Genomic DNA, 19,867 nt, shown 5'->3' on the forward strand with positions numbered 1-19,867 from the left:
TAAATAATGAAATTAAGACATAAATGCTATACCACTCAGTCTCCCATTGTAGCTATAAACAACTTTTTTGCCTAAATTTGAGCTGTTGAAAAATCATGCTTAGGATTTTTCAGAAGTGCCTTCAAAAGGACAAACAGTATTCATTTCTACTCTTCTCTCACTTTTTTCTTGGTATGTCATACTGGTGGCAGTGCTCATGGACTATAGGTACAAGGGCAATAGCCAATTGCTGATGAGCAGGAACCTAGGAGGCAGATAGGACCCTTAAAGCATCATGGAACAGAACCAATGTTCTAGATCAAGACAAATCACCCATGAAGTGCCAAGTGGGGGAGGAGAGGACTGCATCTATATCTTACAAGAACACTACTACTTTGAACTTTGTTAAATAAAATTGAACCTCAGTTCTAAATACTGTATCATGAAGGACTGATATTATCTCTACTTAGAGATAAGATAAAAATAGACAAGTTCATGTGATACTTAGCTAATAATAGATAGTCCAATTAAAATAATCCAGATTCCTTCATCTTTCTACTAAAGCAGGCATACTTCCAGTAGTGAAACACTGTGGAGTCAAGGAGGAAGAAGACATTAATGTAGGCCAGAGGAATGGCTAAAGACTCCCTGATAGTGGTGGGAGTTTTGTAAGATTATAAAGATAGGAAAGATATCCCAGGCTGATGAAGTAGGGTTAAAGAAGGCATTAATATAGGAGACATAAGGAATGCTCAAGGAATATCTGTATCCAGTGCAAGTAGGTGATCAATTGCTGCTTCTTTAGCCTCATTTATTCAACATGCTCCAAGGTGCCTGATACAGAGGGGCACAGGCCAGGTTTTGGAGTTATATTAGTTAAAAATATATTTAACATGTGTAATAACATGTGAGATGATGCTACCAGCAATATCTACTCTGCACAGGAACAGCTTACTTATCCTGTAAGAGCTGCATACAAATTCCACCTTTGCCTGGCTCCATGTGAAATAATTTCTTTTACCACTTCCTTCCTTTCCTTCAACCTTTTCTCTTCATCCTTCCATTCGTTTCTTTTGTTTTCTCCTTTCCTCCATCTACCTATTCATAAGAAAGTGTTGAGTCATAGAGGTCCATGGGGGGAAAGATATCCAGTAATTTTCTCCTGTGCTTATGAAATTGGCCTTCTAGGAAGAAAGATCAATGGTTTAAGAAACAATTGGATGAAACATGGTGATAATTTCCTCAACAGGGGAGCAAGCCCTGAACCCTGCCTCAGCAGCCCACTCACTAACCCTGTTGTGCAGGTGAGCCAATCCTGATGGCATGAGAGCAGTATAGACTGACCCCCTCCACCCTGCCAACTCATATGCCCCCTACAGCAATATGGAGAGAGCGCCCTGTACCTCATCAGCAAAATAGTAGAGCTGGCTCTGGTGGTGTGACTGTGGATAATAAGGATCTGAGGACATGAGAGCAAGAGTACTGGCCCTGCTCCTTGCTTCAGACTTTATTGAATGAGTTAACCTGGAAAGTGCTAGAAAGTTTGCCTAGTGAAAATTAAGGAAAATGGTAGGCTAACCAACCAATTACCTGCTACCCAGCCCTAGAGCCAGGCCCATCCCACCATCTACCTCATCTGCGAACTGTTGGAGCAGGTGAAGAGGATGAGCCTACAGATCCAAAACAGCAGGCTCTCCATGACAGGACAACAACAGGACATCCAAGAGGATCCCCAGTGAGAGCCCATTATCCATGGCACAGCAGAAGCCAGAGGCCTAGAGCCAGACCAATACACACTTGCAAGAAAAGATGAATGGACTAAAGGGTAAGCTGTGGTTTAACTGGCCACACTACAGCTTCCATGAAAAGAATCTCTTCTCTCTCCCTCTCTCTCTTATTTTTTCATTTGGTTTTGTTTTGGAGTTGGGGGAATTGCAAGGGCAGAGGGAAGATGTGAGGAGACAGGTAGTTAAGTGGACTTGAAATGCTTGATGTAAAATCCATAGAGAATCTGTAAAAGTTTAAAAAAAATTAAAAAGGAACTACATGTGACTTGTAGGTACTTTGAGAAGCCCATGCTGGATTCTTTTCTATACAATAATGTGAATGAATTTAAGCTTCAAAAAAGGTTAAAAAAATGGGAAGACAGGGCAAGGGCAGGAAAAGTGTGTGATGAAAGGAAAAAGTTATGGGATCCAAACTAAGAAAGGGATACTTGTCTCCCTAATAGTGCTTATTAAGATTTAATATGCTAACATTCTATGCTTTTGCTACACAGTTTTCAATTTCATTAGTCTTTCCTGAGACCACAGAGTCCTTTCATTATAAGCTCCCAGGTAATACTGCCATTACTAGTCCTCAGAGCATACCCTGTGTGCCAAACTCTAGATGTGAATATGCCTGCTGACCAGCAGAACTGCTATTATTCTTACCTGAAGTACCTATGCCTTCTGTACTCTTGTCCCAACAACTCAAGGTTAAATCATAGAAATATTTTATTTAATCAAGGCATATCCTCGCCACACTTTATGGCTATGATCAATGCTAATTAAACACCTACACCCTAGCTGACTACTCATAAAACCCCCTACAAGGTCAATGTTAAACTAACTTTGCACAAGCTGACACAGAGGCTTAGACGTATAATATGATGTAAGTTCAACCCAAATACTAACTAGTGGGCTCAGGACCCCAGGTGTACATGAAAAGAAAACCAGTCTGTGTTGTTACATTCAGTGGTGAAAGCATGGCAGTTGAACGACAGTGCTTCATGAGAATCTGTCAGAAATACAGACTTCCAGGATCTGTCATAGGCCTGCTTAAAGCAGCCTGCATCATCCAGGCTCTAGGTACTTCATATGCACATCATCCAAACAGCGCGGTTCTGTTCCACGCCTCACCTTCTACAGTGAGATGACAAGTCAAAGAAGAAGGGGATCTCCTGATCTTGACAACTGAGAAATGCACTCAAACTGGCTAGGTTTGATGCTGCAACAAGTATTGATGGCATTACCTCAACTGATGAATTTTTCTTGCCTCATGGGCACAGTTTAGCCCAAATTAAACTTCTTTTTGACAGGTAAGAATTTTTCATCTTTGGATAATAATACAGACAAAACCACCAACAATGTAAGTTTTAGTGGTGCTCATGAGAAAGTGTGAAATAAGAAAACCTGTTTGCAGAAGGATAGATGTGCTAACTTCATAAAAACTTTCCAAAATGCTTTACCATTAGTAATCATTTCCAAGATGGTTAGAAGCAAATGTATTCTATAAAACTGTCAATGTAAATGCAAACAGGACTCTGAATCACAAGACTCTGATGTTGTACTCTAAAGAAATCAATGCCAGGTGTCCAGCCCCACAACTAAGGACTTGCTTATCTCACTGCTATAATACCACTTGCTCCTAAGAGAGTTTCCCCCTCACTTTCCTGCTCTTGGTGTTAGGCACAAGTGTCATATACACCTTGCTAACTAACAGACATCTCCCAGTCCCAAACCCATTCTATAGCTCTCCAACCTTACTGCCAACTAATACTATTTTTTATCTACTCCTGAATCCAAGATATATTTTATTTCCACTCATCTACCTCTCTTCCTTGGCCTCTGCCCCAGAGCCATAGCTTTGCTTGCATTCAATGGTGTGTCCCATTGCCATTGTTTTCAAATGACTTTTACATTAGTGATCTTGAATCAAGTTCAGCAGGTGATTATAGCTAAGGGCCTTCTCATATTCTTTGCAGTCTAATTCTTTTTCCATCTTTTCTGTTCTCCATTCCTTTCCTCTTCTACATTCCTGGAAGATTTTCCCAAAATACAGACTTAAAACGGATGGCCTTATCTTCATCATCATTTCTCTTTATGCTAGCTGAGTTTCTACTCCTGTATAAGTTGATAGTTCTTCAGGGCCATGTTGTAGAGTGTTAGTTTATGGTTTAGCAGATATTTCCTCATTCCTTACCTTGAGAGAGGTGATGTAATTTATTTGGGTTAATATGATATGAGTGGGTTTAACATGAGCAGAGGCCCTATTAGGAATGGCATAGCCAAGGAAATCATCTCCTGATCCAGTCAATCTGGTTTTCACAGATGAAGTAAGGACAAAATATGTGCAGGAGAAATAGATTCTCACTGTTGTATGCCACTGATCTTATAGCTGCTACATACCAAAAATTGCTGTTGAAAGGTGTCACACTAAGTGGTAAGCCATGCTTTAGTATTCACTAACTGAGGTACAATTATCTATAACATGAGACATTTGCAATAATTTGTTTCCAAGTTACTGGCTGAGATTCAAAATTCATGATTCTCCAGGTTTGTATTTTTTGTGGTGCATTTCCAGAAAACTACCCATCTATCAGATGGACACTAGGAGAGTGTGTAGAAAACACAAGACATTCTAGAATCTCTTCAACTAATTTTAATTTTAGAAAGCAGACAGTGTCAACATTGAACTCAGACATGCCTATTAAAAGAAAAAAGGCCAAGTCAGGAAAAAATTGTATGGCCACATAGGTCACAGAAAGGTTTCACACACTCTGAACTTCCAAGAACAGAATACCTTTGGTTTTTAGCATAAAAATAATAACAAAAGAGCATAAGAAAAAATGAGTAAAAAGTAGTAATTAGAGTTTTTAAATAATAAAAGGATCTCTCACTTTCTCTCTGAGATTCCTCTGTCCCATTGTGTCTCTTTGAATAATTTTAATTTTATAGGGAGATTCGTACTTTGCATGCAAGGCTGAGCTATGTGACATCCAAAATCGTATCTCACCTTTATATATTATGACAATATGTGTGGCTAGGCTTTAAAGGCACACATACATGAAAACCTCCTTAATAGCAAGACACTTCTTGAAAAATCAGAACGTTTCTAAGTATCTTTTATACCTTTATCAGATACTTAAAAAAATTTGCTTTTGCCTGTAGACAATTCCTTTAGTTTGAATATTTTTTGCATGTATGCCAAGGAACCATTTCCATTAGAACCTTTTATATCCCCAAATCAAATTTACTCATCATCAAAATTAGTACATGTACGTGTATAGAAATTATTTTTGAGAACTTCAAAAAACACAAGCTGAAACTTGTCATTCAGGTAATATTTTTAAGAAGGAAAGTTCTTATGCAACATGACTAAAATACCCTGGGGAACTCTGAAGTCATTTTTTCATTAAATAGAGCTGAAATTATGTGAACAAGTAGAACATGGGCAAGAAAGAAGGAAACAAAGTATAGAACACTGGGGAATGAGAAAATAGAAAATAGACGGTGAGAGGAACAGTGATTTGTTCAAGGTTACCTACCCAATGAGTCGGGGGGGGGAGTTTGAGTTTGTATAAAGAACCAAATATATCCCCATAAATGGCTGCACAAAAAACCTGCGATTTTCAGTAGACATTGCATTCACATTTATCCTGTCTGAAAGAAGATATTCATATTCATAAGATTCTCGCAGAATTTAGGCAAGTGTTACCCTATAAATCTGTATTTTTTTAAAAGCACATACATTGTTACCAGTTAGAAGCTAAACAACCTTGATTTCACTTTCATATATAAAACCTGATTTAATTTCCTCAACATTCTCTGAAGTACATATTTTAATTTATGTCTTATGGATTCACGTATCTTCAAAAAGATTAAACGGGATGCTTAGGAACTTGCCACTATAGACCTTATGCTTAATTTAAAAGAGGTTTATGCTTAGTGCAGAAAATGTGATTAAACAGAAAAGGGAAGCTTTGGGAATAATCAAAGTTAGGTACTGAGATGACATTTAGCAGAATGAGAGCAACTGGGCTAATTCATTATATGTGACTGCTTTCACTAGCTAATCAATTAGGACATCAGTTGAGCATGTCTATATAAGATATTTATTTAGAGCCTATTGATAGCTATGTTCACATGGCAGCCTCTCACAGTGAAGCCATGAGAACCCTAATAGCTTTGAAATATTGTCGAGTCACTACAAAGAGTAGTCCTATTTGCCAAAGTAAGCCTCTGTGATCCATGTCTACATGTCTACATCTGCAAAGCACAGTCTCTGTGTTAATGTCAGCTGTCAACTTGAAACAGCCTGGAGTCATCTGAGTGAGGCTCAATAGAGGGAATGTCCACATAGGACTGGCCTGTGACCATGTCTGCTGGGGATTGTCTTGACTGACGATTGACATAGAAGGGACCAGCTGAGGCAGACAGATCTGAGCTGTTTAAGAAAGCTAGCTGAGCATGAACTGGGGAGCCAATGAAAGCTAGCCAGGGAACAGCATTCCTCCATGGTTTCTGATTCAGGCTCCTGATTTTATTTTCTTCCTTCCCTCAATTGTGTCAATGATAGATTGTAACCATCATTGTGTAAGACAAATAAACCCTCTCCTCCCTGTCTTACCTAGCAACAAAAATGTGGTTAGGACGCACTACTTTTCTGTTTTATCAATTGTTTTATGTCAAATATATTTGTTTAGAATATTGAATTCTTTAATATCTGGCTCCCTATCCTGAAGAAAGTTGGAACTTCTGTGGCAAGCTCTATCTAGGAGTAATTGGGGTATCTAAGCAAGCTTTGTTTTGAAGTTGAGAGGCTTACTATAACGGGGGGAAGACACACAAGGAACACCAAGATAGGAGCTGAAATGCCTTGAGATAATAATAAGGGTATTTAGGTTTATTTACTGCTCTATTTATTACACACAATACTTCAATGAGTTACTGAACATCCTTAAGGTTCAGCTTTTCAGTTTTTAAAATATAAAATGAATATATTATGCTTCACTTATAAGGAAAGCTAAATTATATGCATCTGTTAACTATTTGAAACAATATTAGGCATTCAGTGAGAAGGTTGAAGGAATGAACAAAAATATAGCAGATACCAAGTGACTTTAATATATTACTGTGTACCTTCTAAAGAGTCCTTCACTTTCCACGACTACTTGATTCATGCCAGAAAGTTTAACCACATTTCCTCTCTGGCCCTTAACCATTCTTGCTCAGGAAAATTTAAGAGATGCTAGTTCAAAACTTCAGGTGATTCAGCATTAAGCCAAATCTGCAGTTTATTTCTGTCTTGACCCTGTGTCCCACTTTAGTCAGGTGTTCTGTAATCAAGTCCCAGCATTGTACCCCAGTTCTGGTGGTGTTCCCTTGTGTCTAATTCCTAGCTTGCACAGCGTGCTTGGGACCTCCAGCTATGTGAGGTTAGTATTTCCCAAAAGGCAGCCTACAGATGAGGCACACTCTGTTTGCAAATTGCTATTCAAACTTTGGAAAGTATTAATAGTTGTCATTAGGAATTGAAAATATTTACATAAATATGTCCATTTTAAACATCTCTTGCAAAATGAAATGATTTGGCAAAATGGCCCCAAGTAGCTGCTGTCCTCTCTAGAAGGCTGTGTGCTTTGTATTCCCCTCCAGTCCCATGATTCCTTTGTGTCTGGAATTTGCTTGATGCCTCCAGGAAGGGGGGTTGGGTTCTAAGTCTGAGAACATCTGGTGAGTAGCAAGTACCTTCTTTGTGCCAATTCTAAGTACTGCTTTATCCACTTAAAGGCCAGAAATCTGTTCTTGCCCTTTATTCCACTGGCCCTTCTTCCTTACTCTACACCTTCTGTCTGTTGGGACATGTGTTTATCTTTTGGTCACTGGTCACCATCACCCCACCCATCCACCAGCTCAAAGTACTAAGAGAAATTCAAAATCATGTCAATCATCTTCCCTCCTTGAGCCTATTGCAGTCACCAGATCTAGAATCTGTCTGTAAAACCTTTGGTCACCATAGTGGTTATGCGCCAGTGTTCCAGGCTGTTAGTTCTTAGTATTTCATACTTCACATTTCACAAATCTTCATATTTTATTACACGGAAACTCAATCTATAAAATTTTCTCTTCAGTTTTTTTATCAGAAGCCCCAATTAATCTATCAAGTGTTTATTGATCAACTAGGTTCCAGGCTACACATTAGAAATTGATCTGAATGTTTAGCTTGAAGCATAATGATGTTTGCCATGATTGCTACTAGCATTTTAATCACTTTCCAGGAAGGCACCTAGCATACAAACAATATTTTAACTGATTTGTCTGTGCTTTCTTTCCCTCATGACTTGCCACTCTGCTTACAAAATACAAACAAAAAAGAGAAACATTTGAATGACTAAACTAAGCTTCAGGAACTTTGAAAACAAAATTCACAAAACTAATTATGTATATCATTTTATCACATTATCTGAATTGGATAGAACTAATTACACAATGTCTGTTAAATTCAGCTAATTGAGTACTACCAGACTTTTAAAATAAAGTTTTAATGAAAATGGTACTTACATAAGGAATAGTGTCCAAAGTATCTGTGTTGACAATTATAGGAGCAGGGCTAGCCTAAAGAAAAGAAATATAAAAATTAAATAACCAATAATCTATTTGGAGACCAATTCTGTTACCATGTTTAACAAATATACCTACAAGCATTTCCTGAAGTTTGGTACCTGCTCTGAGCAGATGTTGGAGATTGAAGCAGGAAGATTGAGTTTCCACACCTCCCTTCACTTCAAGTACCTATTTGTAATGCTTAATAAAGGAAATTAAGCATTCATAGAAATCACATCAATTTTCTCTTTAATTGCATACAGCAGCAATAGGGTTTGTGCTCTACAAGAGGTAGGGGTTTGTATTAAATTGGGTAGAAGTTAAAATTTGTGCCATTTATTTATAAAATGAGTTTGCTGAAGAAATTAGATTTTTCTTTCAAATCAACATAATCAAATATTAGCCAATATTTAAACCAGTGTATGACAGCATACTTACCTAATTCAATAAAAGTTTACTTACAAATATTTATCTAGTACATATGTTACATCATCTTTTTTACATTTATGTATCTATGATTATGAACATTAGACAAGAAATTAGAAATCAGAGATTCCAGAAAACCATATTTGATAGATAAGCTTCCTCTTTCAAAATCATTTGTGCAGTTTTCAGTAATTTCCTTTAAAGGTACAGGGAACCTGTGGAAGACTGATATAGGAGTGCTACAAACTACACATTGGAAAATAAGATGCAATCTATTTGCATCAACAATCTGACTTCATGAATATTGAGCAAACCTATCTTTATTTTCGAGTTTCTAGAATTTTCACATCAACCTTTCCTTCATTCTTCAGAGGATCTTTAATCTCCATCCCAAATTACAGATTTCATTTAGATAGGGGAAATACTCTCATCATGATTAATTGAGAGCTGTTCTATGTGCAGTGTCTTGGCAAGTGCTCAACTTTTGGGACATTTCATTAGCTGTGCCCTCTGGAGTTAACAGAGTTAGCAGCATTTTAATGTCAATCTATATCAGTGGAATTCTAATAAAAAGACTAAAGGCAGTGCAGTAGGCTGCATATGACAGAATTCTGTTTCTTAATTTAAGACACCAGGAATGGTGAACATAGACTTGATGTAGATATTTATATAGCAGGTCAACTGGATATTCATGGTGTGTTATTAAATATCAGTATCTTGTGGGTGAATAGAGACTTTGAAGAAAGATAGGTCATATATATGCAAAGCTAAAAAATACCATCCTAAAGAGCCTTTTGGTACAGCTTTTCAGTCAGAAGACATTGGCTCAAAGTTAGTTTAGCAAATTCCCCAATAAATTCTTTGGGGCCCAGACAGTTTCTTGGAGTTTTAACCATGTGTTAAGATTCTTTGGCTAATTTATCTCTGTGGAGCAGAAATAATAGTGATCAAGTTCGGAAATGTTAAAGATCAAGTGAGGATATGAGTTTGAATGCACCTTATAAATTACATTTCAGGATTAACGCTATTTCTAAGTGTTCCTAATGATAGAGTACTATAAATAATACGTACATTCAAACATATAATGGTTAGCAATCTACTCAGACTTCAGATATCTCAGTTCTAGACTAGTTTTTAGTAATAACAATATCACCATTTATTAAAATATATATTATTTATTAAAGATATATACAAATACAAATAACTCATTCACATTTAATCCCAGAAAGTCATACATCCATACCTATATGACATTATTACAACTCTACCTATGTAAAGATGAGAAAACTGAAATTAAGGGAAAATGAGAACTGAAATGTAATCATTGGCTTTTTAGGGTGTTAAAAGCCACTCTTTTCTCATGAAGTAGCTACAGAATCCTGGCATCTTGGTGACTCTATCACAAAGCATCTGAGATGTCTATACATAACACCACAGGAGAATCAGACAAAGCAAAGACTACTGTGGATGAAGAGATGCCTATGGTATTGCAGACCAGGTATTGAAAGCAAGCTGGTTAAGCCTATATGCTTTTAATTTGTCCCTAAGACCCACAAAAGAGCCTGTGTCTCAAACCTTTAAATCAACTGAAAATTGTCATCTATCACACCTTGTCTTTGTTATCAAGCATAGCATCCATCACTAAATTTGCATTGAATTGATCTGGGGCTTTTATTTAATCTTTGTTCTTCTTTATAGGTTATATTTTATGCTATATGAATAAATTTAAAACCCCATTTCCTATGCGGTGTTATTTGTAACTTTCCATTTATGCTATTTTCCATTTCCCATATGTAAATTTGGTCTTTGCAACAACATTCAACATTTAAAATTAACAAAGAGTATATGCTTCTCTAGAATTATCCATGTGAACTGTATATACAGAAGAAAACAGGAATTTATTGTGATTATTATTAGTTGTGTAGTGCTGAGTATCATAGCCATGGCTTTGTCCACAGATATATGCTTTGTCCGTAGCTACACACCCAGTCCTACTTGGAATTACTGACTATATGTAGCTATAAACTATAAACAGAAGAAGGCTCAAAGAAAAGCACTATATATCTTTATAAGCTTTACCAAAATTTTCCAAGATACTTGTCTGCCCCCATGCTAATATCTGGCTTACATAAGATTTGTTCATTCTGGCTTCTGCTTCACTGTTCTGTTGACTTTTTCAAGGGCAGAAGTCAGTCCTGCATTTGTTCTTGTTGGGTTTCTGAGTTTTAGAAATCAGTTCCTTGGTTTCTTTCATGGTTTCCTCTAAGTTTTTTCTCCACACTACCCCATATATACACCCTTGTTTTGTAGTAGATATCCTTCCTAATTGAACCCATCAATCCAACTGGTGACTCAGCACACTCCAGCCTCCCTTTCCCATATGCTCATTTCAATCCACTGGAAGGAGACTCATAACAAATCTTGAGAGAGAAAAATAATTTCTTTTCATCAGTGGCTTTGACCTGGTGTTTATCTAAATCTAGGCAGGCATTTTGAAATTTTAAAGGATTAAGAAAAACAGCTTTTCATGGGTGACCCGAACAGAAAAGGACAAGTGGTTTTCCCTTCACTTTGCAACCTCTTGCATATGGAGAAAGTCAGTTTACAGCAGAAAAATGAAACTAATCACAAGAATCAAGAAGCAGGTGGAGAGAATAGAATGTGAATTATTAGATCAAGTAATTCATCTGTTGCAGCTTCCTTTCTGTTTGTGTTTCTGAGATTACAGTGGTGACTTTGCTTTTTCCAGTCAAAGAAAAATTTCTGGGATTGCCATGAAGAGAATCACATTAATAAGGAAGTCAACACAGTGAAGGTATATTTTGCAGAGTTCATGATTGCCTTAGTCGTGGTTGTTATTGCTTTAAGAAAACACCTTGATCAAGGCAACTTGGGGAGGAAAGGCTCTATTTGACATACACTTTTCCACATCCCTGTTCATCATTGAAGGAATTAAGGATAGGAACTCAAAAAGGGCCGGAACCTGGAGGCAGGATCTGATGCAGAGGCCATGGAGGAGTGCTACTCACTTGCTTGTTCCTCCTGGCTTATTCAGCCTGCTTTCCTATAGAACACAAGGCCACCAACCTAAGTGTAGCCCAAGCAATCACAGGCTGTGCCCTACCACATCAATCACTAATTAAGAAAATGCTCTACAAGCTTGCCTACAGCATGATTTAAGGGAGAATTTTCTCAACTGAGGCTCTGTCATCTCCAATGACTCAAGCTTGTGTCAAGTAGACATAAAACTAGCTAGCACAAAGATGCTCACCCTGATGCTGTCTACTTTTGGTTGTTGCTAACTTTGAAATATTTCTGATAAAAGTAATCAGGTTGTTTCAGACCACCTACAGCGAATAAGTCTCCTCCAACAAGGTTTTAGTAGGGAGTTGCAGTTTCTGGAAACCATGCTGGGTATCAGGGAGGTCATGCCAGGAAGTGCAGGGTGAACAAGGTCAAAGACTAAATCCAGGCCACTTCTAACATTTCAAGGAGCAACATAAGAAAACAAAGGAACAAACCTGCCATGAACAGTAAGATTTGTGTAAGCATTTCAGCAGAGCCAGAGCATGAAAATTGAAAAAAGCAAACAATTGCCAACTAAGGAGTAAAATATGACCAGAATATGAGCTGCTGTTAGGGCCTGGCATCTTGATTTTCTTCTGTCTTTGAGGATGACTCCTCATTAAACACTGGCAAGGGTATAGTCCCTAAAATGACCTTAATATAAGCCCATATTATGATAACTTGAAACCAAATGGAAGCCACTGGAGAGAGAGAGAGAGTGTGTGTGTGTGTGTGTGTGTGTGTGTGTGTGAGAGAGAGAGAGAGAGAGAGAGAGAGAGAGAGAGAGAGAGAGAGAGAGAGAGAGAGAGAGATATTTCCCTGAAAGCTATAAACCTCTCAACCTCAAGTTACTCATTATCTGGCCTTCGCTGACTTCTGCTAGATACTCTGTTAGCCAACCTTTAGTTTCATGATCTGTAGAGGATGCCAGAGGGATAAGCCCCAGTTGGAGTATAGTTTTATCCTGTCCAGGAGAGTAGTAGCATATTGGGGTTATCTATCTGTACAATTTGTTGAGAATAAAAAACTTGGTATTAAGGACTGAATTGGATATGTCAAGGACTGATAACTAAGATGGCTGTGCTATTGGTAAGCTTTTCCTTACACCCTCCATTAAGCTGGCTTTTATGGAATCAAGAATGTTTGAAAAGATACTTCGTTTCTTTTTTTCCTAAATTGTACTCATGTTCTCTTTTGAAATGAAAACTTTCTCTACCTTCTCCTTATTTCCCACAGTTTGCAGGGCTGGATTCCCACATTCCTGGAAAATTCTCTGGTTTCTATTCCCTGTTGAAGGCAGTACTTCAACCTATAATTACCATCAGTTGAAGACTTCCAGTACCACCACTCAGTCATATCTAGCTTCCTGCCCTTTAAGAGCGGGAAGCTAACAATTGCACATGCACTAACGTGGCACCTAGTTCATATAAATTAGCTTAATAAATCATCATGTAATACTACGAGAGAAGAACAGCTAGCTATAATTTACATGTGGGGAAATAAGAGGATTTTAATGCTGAGATAAGGAATGTTTATTTTCTTTTTTTCATTTTCTTATTTGTTTATTTTTAATTTTATTTTGGTATTTATTTGGTATTTGGTATTTGGTATTATTATTTGGTATTTCATATAGTACATCTCAACCACAGCTTCCCTTCTCTCACTCATTCCAGTTCCTCCCCCACCTCTCCTTTCTCCCAGTTCACTCCTCCCTCATTTCCTTTTAGAAAACAGCACACCTCCCAGGGATATCAATCAGAAATGGCATAACAAGTTACAATGAAACTAGGCACATACCCTGATATCAAGGCTGAGTGAGGTAACTCAGTAGGAGAAAAAATGTCCCAAGAGCTGGAAATAGAGACAGAGGCAACTTCTAGTTCCATCAATTACTGGATGAAGCCTCACTGTGGATGATTGGGCTAGGCAGCAGAATATCATTAGGAATCAGTTCATTGACTTTTTTGTTGTTGGTGACCAATCATGTTTGATTATACCCTTGATCTCTGACCCACCCCTCTCATGGTGTGGGTCTCAAGTTGCACCAGTCATTGGTTGGCTGCTCCTACAGTTCTGTGTCACATTTACTCCAGCAGATCTTTTACGTAGGACAAACTGTAGGTTGAAGTTTTTGTGGTTGGGTTGGTATCTCAGTCTCACCTTGGAAGCCTTGCCTAGTTATAGAAGATGGCCAGTTCAGTCTCCACATTTTTCATTTCTAGGAGTCTTCATTAGGTTCACCCTCATAGATTCAGGAAGTTTCCATTGCTTTAGTTTTCCACATCACTCCCCCAAATGCTCCCAGTTCTAGTTGTCTCTCCCAGTACTCTTTCCCTCCATCACTCCCACAACCTGGTCCCTCCTGTTCCTATCTCTACTCGCTCCCAGTTCACCCATGAAATCTATTCTATTTCCCCCTCCTAGGGAGAGCCATGCAACTTCAATTATTCAATTATACAAATATGATAATAATAAAGAAAAGTGACATGCTTCAGATCTCATAATTACTTAAAAATAAGAACTAAGGTGCCGGGCGTTGGTGGTGCATGCCTTTAATCCCAGCACTCAGGAGGCAGAGGCAGGTGGATCTCTGTGAGTTCGAGGCCAGCCTGGACTACAGAGCAAATTCCAGGACAGCCTCCAAAACAATACAGAGAAATCCTGTCTCGAAAAACAAAACAAACAAACAAACAAAAAGAACTGAGGCTACAATAATAACAGTAATAACAATAGTAGCAATAGAAGTATTAAGCCATTGGTGAGATATGCATCAGTGATCGTACTTTAAGATAAATCAGTGCACTTAATTTTCTCAGTATTTAAAAGAAATGATATTGTGACCGCTGAAAAGAAACAGAAAAGTAGGGAAGGCAGAAGGCAGAAAGGGAAGACAGGGGACAGGAAGGGGAGGAGCAGAGAGACCAGAAGGGAAGGGAAGGTGGAATAAGGGAAAGGGGAGGGGAAAGGAGAGGTGTTGCTGAGGTCAGGGAGAAAAGGAGAAGGAAAGGAAAGAAACCCAAGTTGACTTAAGGTCATAAATCTAAGATGATCTATGAGAGGGTTCCATTCACGACTTTCTGGCATCAGAACCCAGGTGCAATCCAATTAATTTTCTGATTGATCTGTTGAATTTCAGGTAAGCAGACTGAAATTCCTTCTCCTTCCTTCATTCCTTCCTTTGTTCCTTCCTTCCTTCGTTTCTTATTTCCTGTCTTTTTTTCTCTTTTTCTCTCTTTCTCTTTGTCTTCTTTCATGGCCTGGAAAGTTAGGAGTTTCTGTTTCATACTCTAAAGGAAAGTTTCTCTTCATACTGAGATTCAATTTCCCAATTCTCATAAGGTTTCTAGGTCCCCTAATCTACTGCAAACTTCTGCTTTAAAAAAATGGGACAATGCTATTTTCTAGCTAACCTATTTCTCAAGAAGTGAAGTGAAAAAATAATGCATGTGAAGCCAAATAGATCCATATAAATGGAAGGTTATGTTATTGCTGGATTTAGCTTTTGCTTTTTAAAATATCGTAGTCTCATGTTCCCTTCTCCATGATACTAACCAGGTAAGTGCTGTGCCATTCAACCCAGCTGTATATCATCACTACTAAATTCACCAATGGATTCTTGTCATCTGATCTGTGCTCAAACCTTAAGTGAAGGAGCATGCCTCTCACAGCAAAAGTACATGAAGAGTAGGTAAGAGAGCCGCATGGGTGTCTAAGGACTTAGCAAGTTGTACTTCACTATATATGCCCTCCCTAATCCTAAAATACCTATAGATGGCAACCTACCTCCTTTCCATCAGCTTAGTTAAAAACATAGGAAGACTGATTAGCAGTTGCATGTTTTTCACTTGAACAAATTCAATTCTGAAACCATTCCTCTTGAGTACTTCTATTAATTACTTTATTTCTTTTCATTTATTCATTCATTGACTGATTCATTTGTCTTTTTGAGACAGCTTCTATAAATCAGAGTGTCCTGAAGCTCATGATTCTCCAAGTTTATATTACTGGGTGCAATGAGTTGTCTTAAGTATAAAAAGGAACATTATTCTATTCTAATGGGTAAGGCAAAAAATGGTATGAAGTAACTTCTCTAGTGTTCAGCTGGGAAAAGAAAGATGTCAAACCTATCAATCTTTCTTCCAAAAAGAGTAACTCTTAGCCACTCACTTTGCAGTACTTTTCTCATGACCCTGTGAAGACTTCATGAGTATATAAAAGTCTGTTCTACTCAGCAAATTTCCTCATGAATACCGCCATAGTACTTCAGTTCCTTGGATAAAAGTTTTCCCATCACCACTTGATCCTCTAACACAAGGACCTACAAGCTTTGCATATAGCTCAGTGGTGGAGTATTTACCTAGCTTATGTGAAACCATGGCTTAGATCTCCAACACTAAAATGAAACAAGATGTAAGTAATGTAATGTTTTGCAGAAAACTGATGATATTCTAAAGATCTTAGTTAGGTTAAGTTAATCATCCCTTTCTCCCTGGTATAGGAAATATGGTGTTGTCTGGAGTAGAGACACAGAAATAAGGGGCCAGTGAATCAAATAGTTTTCTTTATGTTTCCACTAGATTCACTACCACTTGGATCAGAAAGGAGTTCTGTATAGACTCCAGACCCTGCACTGTCTCCTCATTCTTCCTTGTATTTAGTACACAAGCTAAAATAAAGACTTATGGAAAGTAATAATACCTAAATTGATAATTATTTCAAATGTCTTGATCATGTTTCATACCATATGTAAAATGTTTATACATATTTGATAATTAAATTGCCACAGGAAGGGGAAGGGACAAAATATTGATTTATCAAGTTCCCACTGTGCTAGGCAAAAAGGCAAGATTTTATGTTGTGTGTTTTTACTTATTCCTTTTATAACCCCAAGGTGTGTGTGTGTGGGGGGGTAATAGAGCTTTCTCTTGTCTACAGATAAGAAACAACAAGGGTGACTTGGTGAATTTGTCAAATTTAGACATGTAGAATGAATCAAAGCTGGATCTCAGACCCAAGTCTTCTGATTTTTACACCCCTTGCTCTTTGCCATTCATCCACAATACTTCAAATTCCCAATTCACAGTGAAAAAGAACATATCAACTTACATAAATGCTCTGTGAAGATCCACAGAAATGGAACCACTCATTCAAGCCTCAGAAGTGGTTCAATCAGTGTGGCCCTGCCACAGTAACCATACCCACTGAAGTCACTGATTCATTCCATGTGGTGTTGTTCTCAGAGCTGTCTATAGTATGGATACCATAAGTTCCCCAAGAGCTATAAATTTTGTGGTTGTGTTATTCAGATTGCCTTTCTTCTTATTCTCTCTTTTCACAATGCCAGGAGTTACTCCTACAGGAACATATTTGTTCATGCCTACACAGCACCTTTGCTTTTATGTCTTCCTTTTTCCACATTCTGAATTAGTTGTAGTCTCCACTCTTATGAACGTAACCAAATTCTTTTTTTTGTATATAACACATCCGCATTTATTTAAGAACACATTCCAATGTCAAGCAGCAGATTTCAACAATGCAACAGTCTCAATTTACCAACCTAAATATGAATGTCTAAATCATCAGAGGCATCCTGGATATCAATCACCGTCTTCTGAAATGTCAAGAAGAGGTCTGCAGAGGGGTAGTCTAGTCTAGTTTTCAAACCAGACGCTGAGAGTAACACTATGTTTACCCCACAGTTCGTGTGATAACACATCATCCATATGCCTCAAGAGGATTACATCAACTGGCTACAGAGCCGGGTCAACATGCCCATCTGGCATCAAACTACCCTGACATAGTGGGGGCCAGTCCCAGTGGAAGAGGGCAAACCAGCAGAACCTAATCAAATTCTATATCCCTGAAGAGCAATTTAATATCCAAAGTCCTCTATGAGCTTCCCCGTCTTGGAGTATCAAGAATAACCAACCACACAAACACCTTTAAAGCCCTCACTTTAAAGACTTGTCTTTGTGTGAAAGCATCATGACCTAGAATTCTCAAAGAGCAGTTTTGTACTAGTTTGCTTTTGGATGCTATGATAATCAAACTAACAAAAAGCCACTATGGCCAAAAGAAACTTGGGGAAGAAATGGTTTATTTCATCTTACAGGTTAGAGTCCATCATTGAGGGAAGCCAAGGCAGGAGCTCAAGCAGGCACTGAGTCAGAGAGCACAGTTCAATGCTGCTTTCTGTTGTCCCCAGGCTCACAATATTTCTTACTGGCTGAGCCCTTCTACATCAACTAACTCTCATCAAGAAAATGTTTCATAGACATCCAATCTAATGTAGTCACTTCTTCAAATGAAATTACCTTTTCCCAGGTATGTTCAGTTGATTACTCAGATCGCCCATCCCTAATCTTTCTGCTTAAAAGTCTTTCATGTTGTTTGTTCATATATGATACTCATAATTTCTTCAAAAAATTTAACTATTCACTTAAAGTGATTCTTAATTGGCTCTTAGTTATGTGGAAGTAGAATGAAAACAAGATAAAAGATTTATGAGTTGGTCCCTAAAACCACAGAATTAGTGAGATAGGCAGAAAGGGCAATGTCGTCCTTCTGTGAAAGCTGTTGTACTGCACTAATGAAATGAATTCCTGCTGTACTATTCTAAACTGTGGAATATCCATCAAGGGGAACTCCCCAACCACATGTTCACTTGGGCTCCCTTTTCCTCCCCTCATTACCACAGGAAGAATTATGTCCTCCTGCTCTGTTCTGTCTGTAGCTGAGTTAGATGAGATGCTGGCCTCTAACATAACTTGTCTAAGGCCACTACGCTAATAACTAGTGGAGGGAAAAGTTGCTCATCTTGACTCAAAATCCATTATTTTTCACTCAAACTGCTTTGCTTGGAATACAGTAGGCAGCTACTGTCAGCACAATCTGCCCAAAGTTACGATCCCACCACACGTTCCATAAGAAATTTGAGATTTTAGAGGAAACGTGGAATTCGAAAAAAAAAGAACCCTAGGGATTCAAAAATCTTGGAAGAAGCAAGCTGAAGCTGATAACAATTTTAAACCTGAGATCCACCTCAAACTATACACACTCATTTCATATCTCATGATTTATTTTAACAGTGAATGCATGTTGTCCCTCTTTTACTCCATAAACTCCTATTTTTAGTATAAAAGCAGTTCAAAATATTTGTAATAGAGTCAATTTGATATCTTCAGTAGTTCTTCCCTGGCTATCAAAAGCCAAGTACCACATCTACCTGGGAATGACCATGGTGCATGTAAGGAATTATGTCCCTAGTAAAAGATGACAAGAACCAGAGTCTGGAGATACCAACTTTGAAACTGAAACCAACAACTTTCATAACTCAGAATAAAAAGGTGTTTCAGTGAACCTCTGAATTTATTTCTCTAGTTGAAAAATAAAAAGTACAGTTGGTGACCTCTAAGAATGCACCCCATCAAGGATGTGATTTCACTCATCATAAATTTTACCCTATTGGGAAGCACTAGGGACTGAAAGGGGCCTGGCACAGGATGTACAATTCTTCCTGCAGGGAAATGACTTCTTGCTCTGCTATTATCATCTTTCCACATTGGTTTTAAGAAAGACAAGCTGAGATGAAAGACCGAAGTTTAATGAGATAAGGGTGAATGATATAAGTAGGTGTCTAATAAATTGGCTAATGGGTGAGTTATTGTATGTCTTAGAGATTATCTTCATAAATGATTTGCATATTCTGTGTTCATAGTCTATATATTTCCCTTGTAAACTGGTTAACTGAGCCTCAAGAACATAACACAGAAGGCCTAGGGATGTAGTTCAGTGGGAGAGCACTTGTCTAGCACTCACCAGGTCCTGGATTCTATTCCTGACACTAGCAACAGAAGCAAACAAAACCAGAAGCAAAAATGATCTTTATTGAAGCACTGTAAAGATTTGAATCGAATCAGAGACTTATCCCAAATACTTTCTTCTTGGCTTGCTTTTCTCCATGTTTTCTAAGTTCTAACTCTGGGGGGAAAGTCCAGCATGTTCCTTTTACTCCTAAATCCTAAGTCATA

The 19,867-nt window shown here is 38.0% G+C and overlaps 1 protein-coding gene across 14 annotated transcripts in view; it reads right to left on the reverse strand.

Annotated features, from left to right (window-relative positions):
• Positions 1 to 19,867, reverse strand: part of Dlg2 (discs large MAGUK scaffold protein 2) — a 1,919,116-nt gene that overhangs the window by 653,449 nt on the left and 1,245,800 nt on the right. For all 14 annotated transcript variants that reach the window (XM_040732003.1, XM_040732001.1, XM_040732000.1 and 11 more), the window contains one exon: positions 8,304 to 8,357. In XM_040732003.1, the coding sequence (XP_040587937.1) occupies positions 8,304 to 8,357 (54 nt within the window). The remainder of the gene's footprint in view (positions 1 to 8,303; positions 8,358 to 19,867) is intronic.

The sequence above is a fragment of the Mesocricetus auratus genome, unplaced genomic scaffold (assembly GCF_017639785.1).
Source record: "Mesocricetus auratus isolate SY011 unplaced genomic scaffold, BCM_Maur_2.0 Super-Scaffold_4256, whole genome shotgun sequence".
Classification (NCBI taxonomy): Eukaryota; Metazoa; Chordata; class Mammalia; order Rodentia; family Cricetidae; genus Mesocricetus; species Mesocricetus auratus.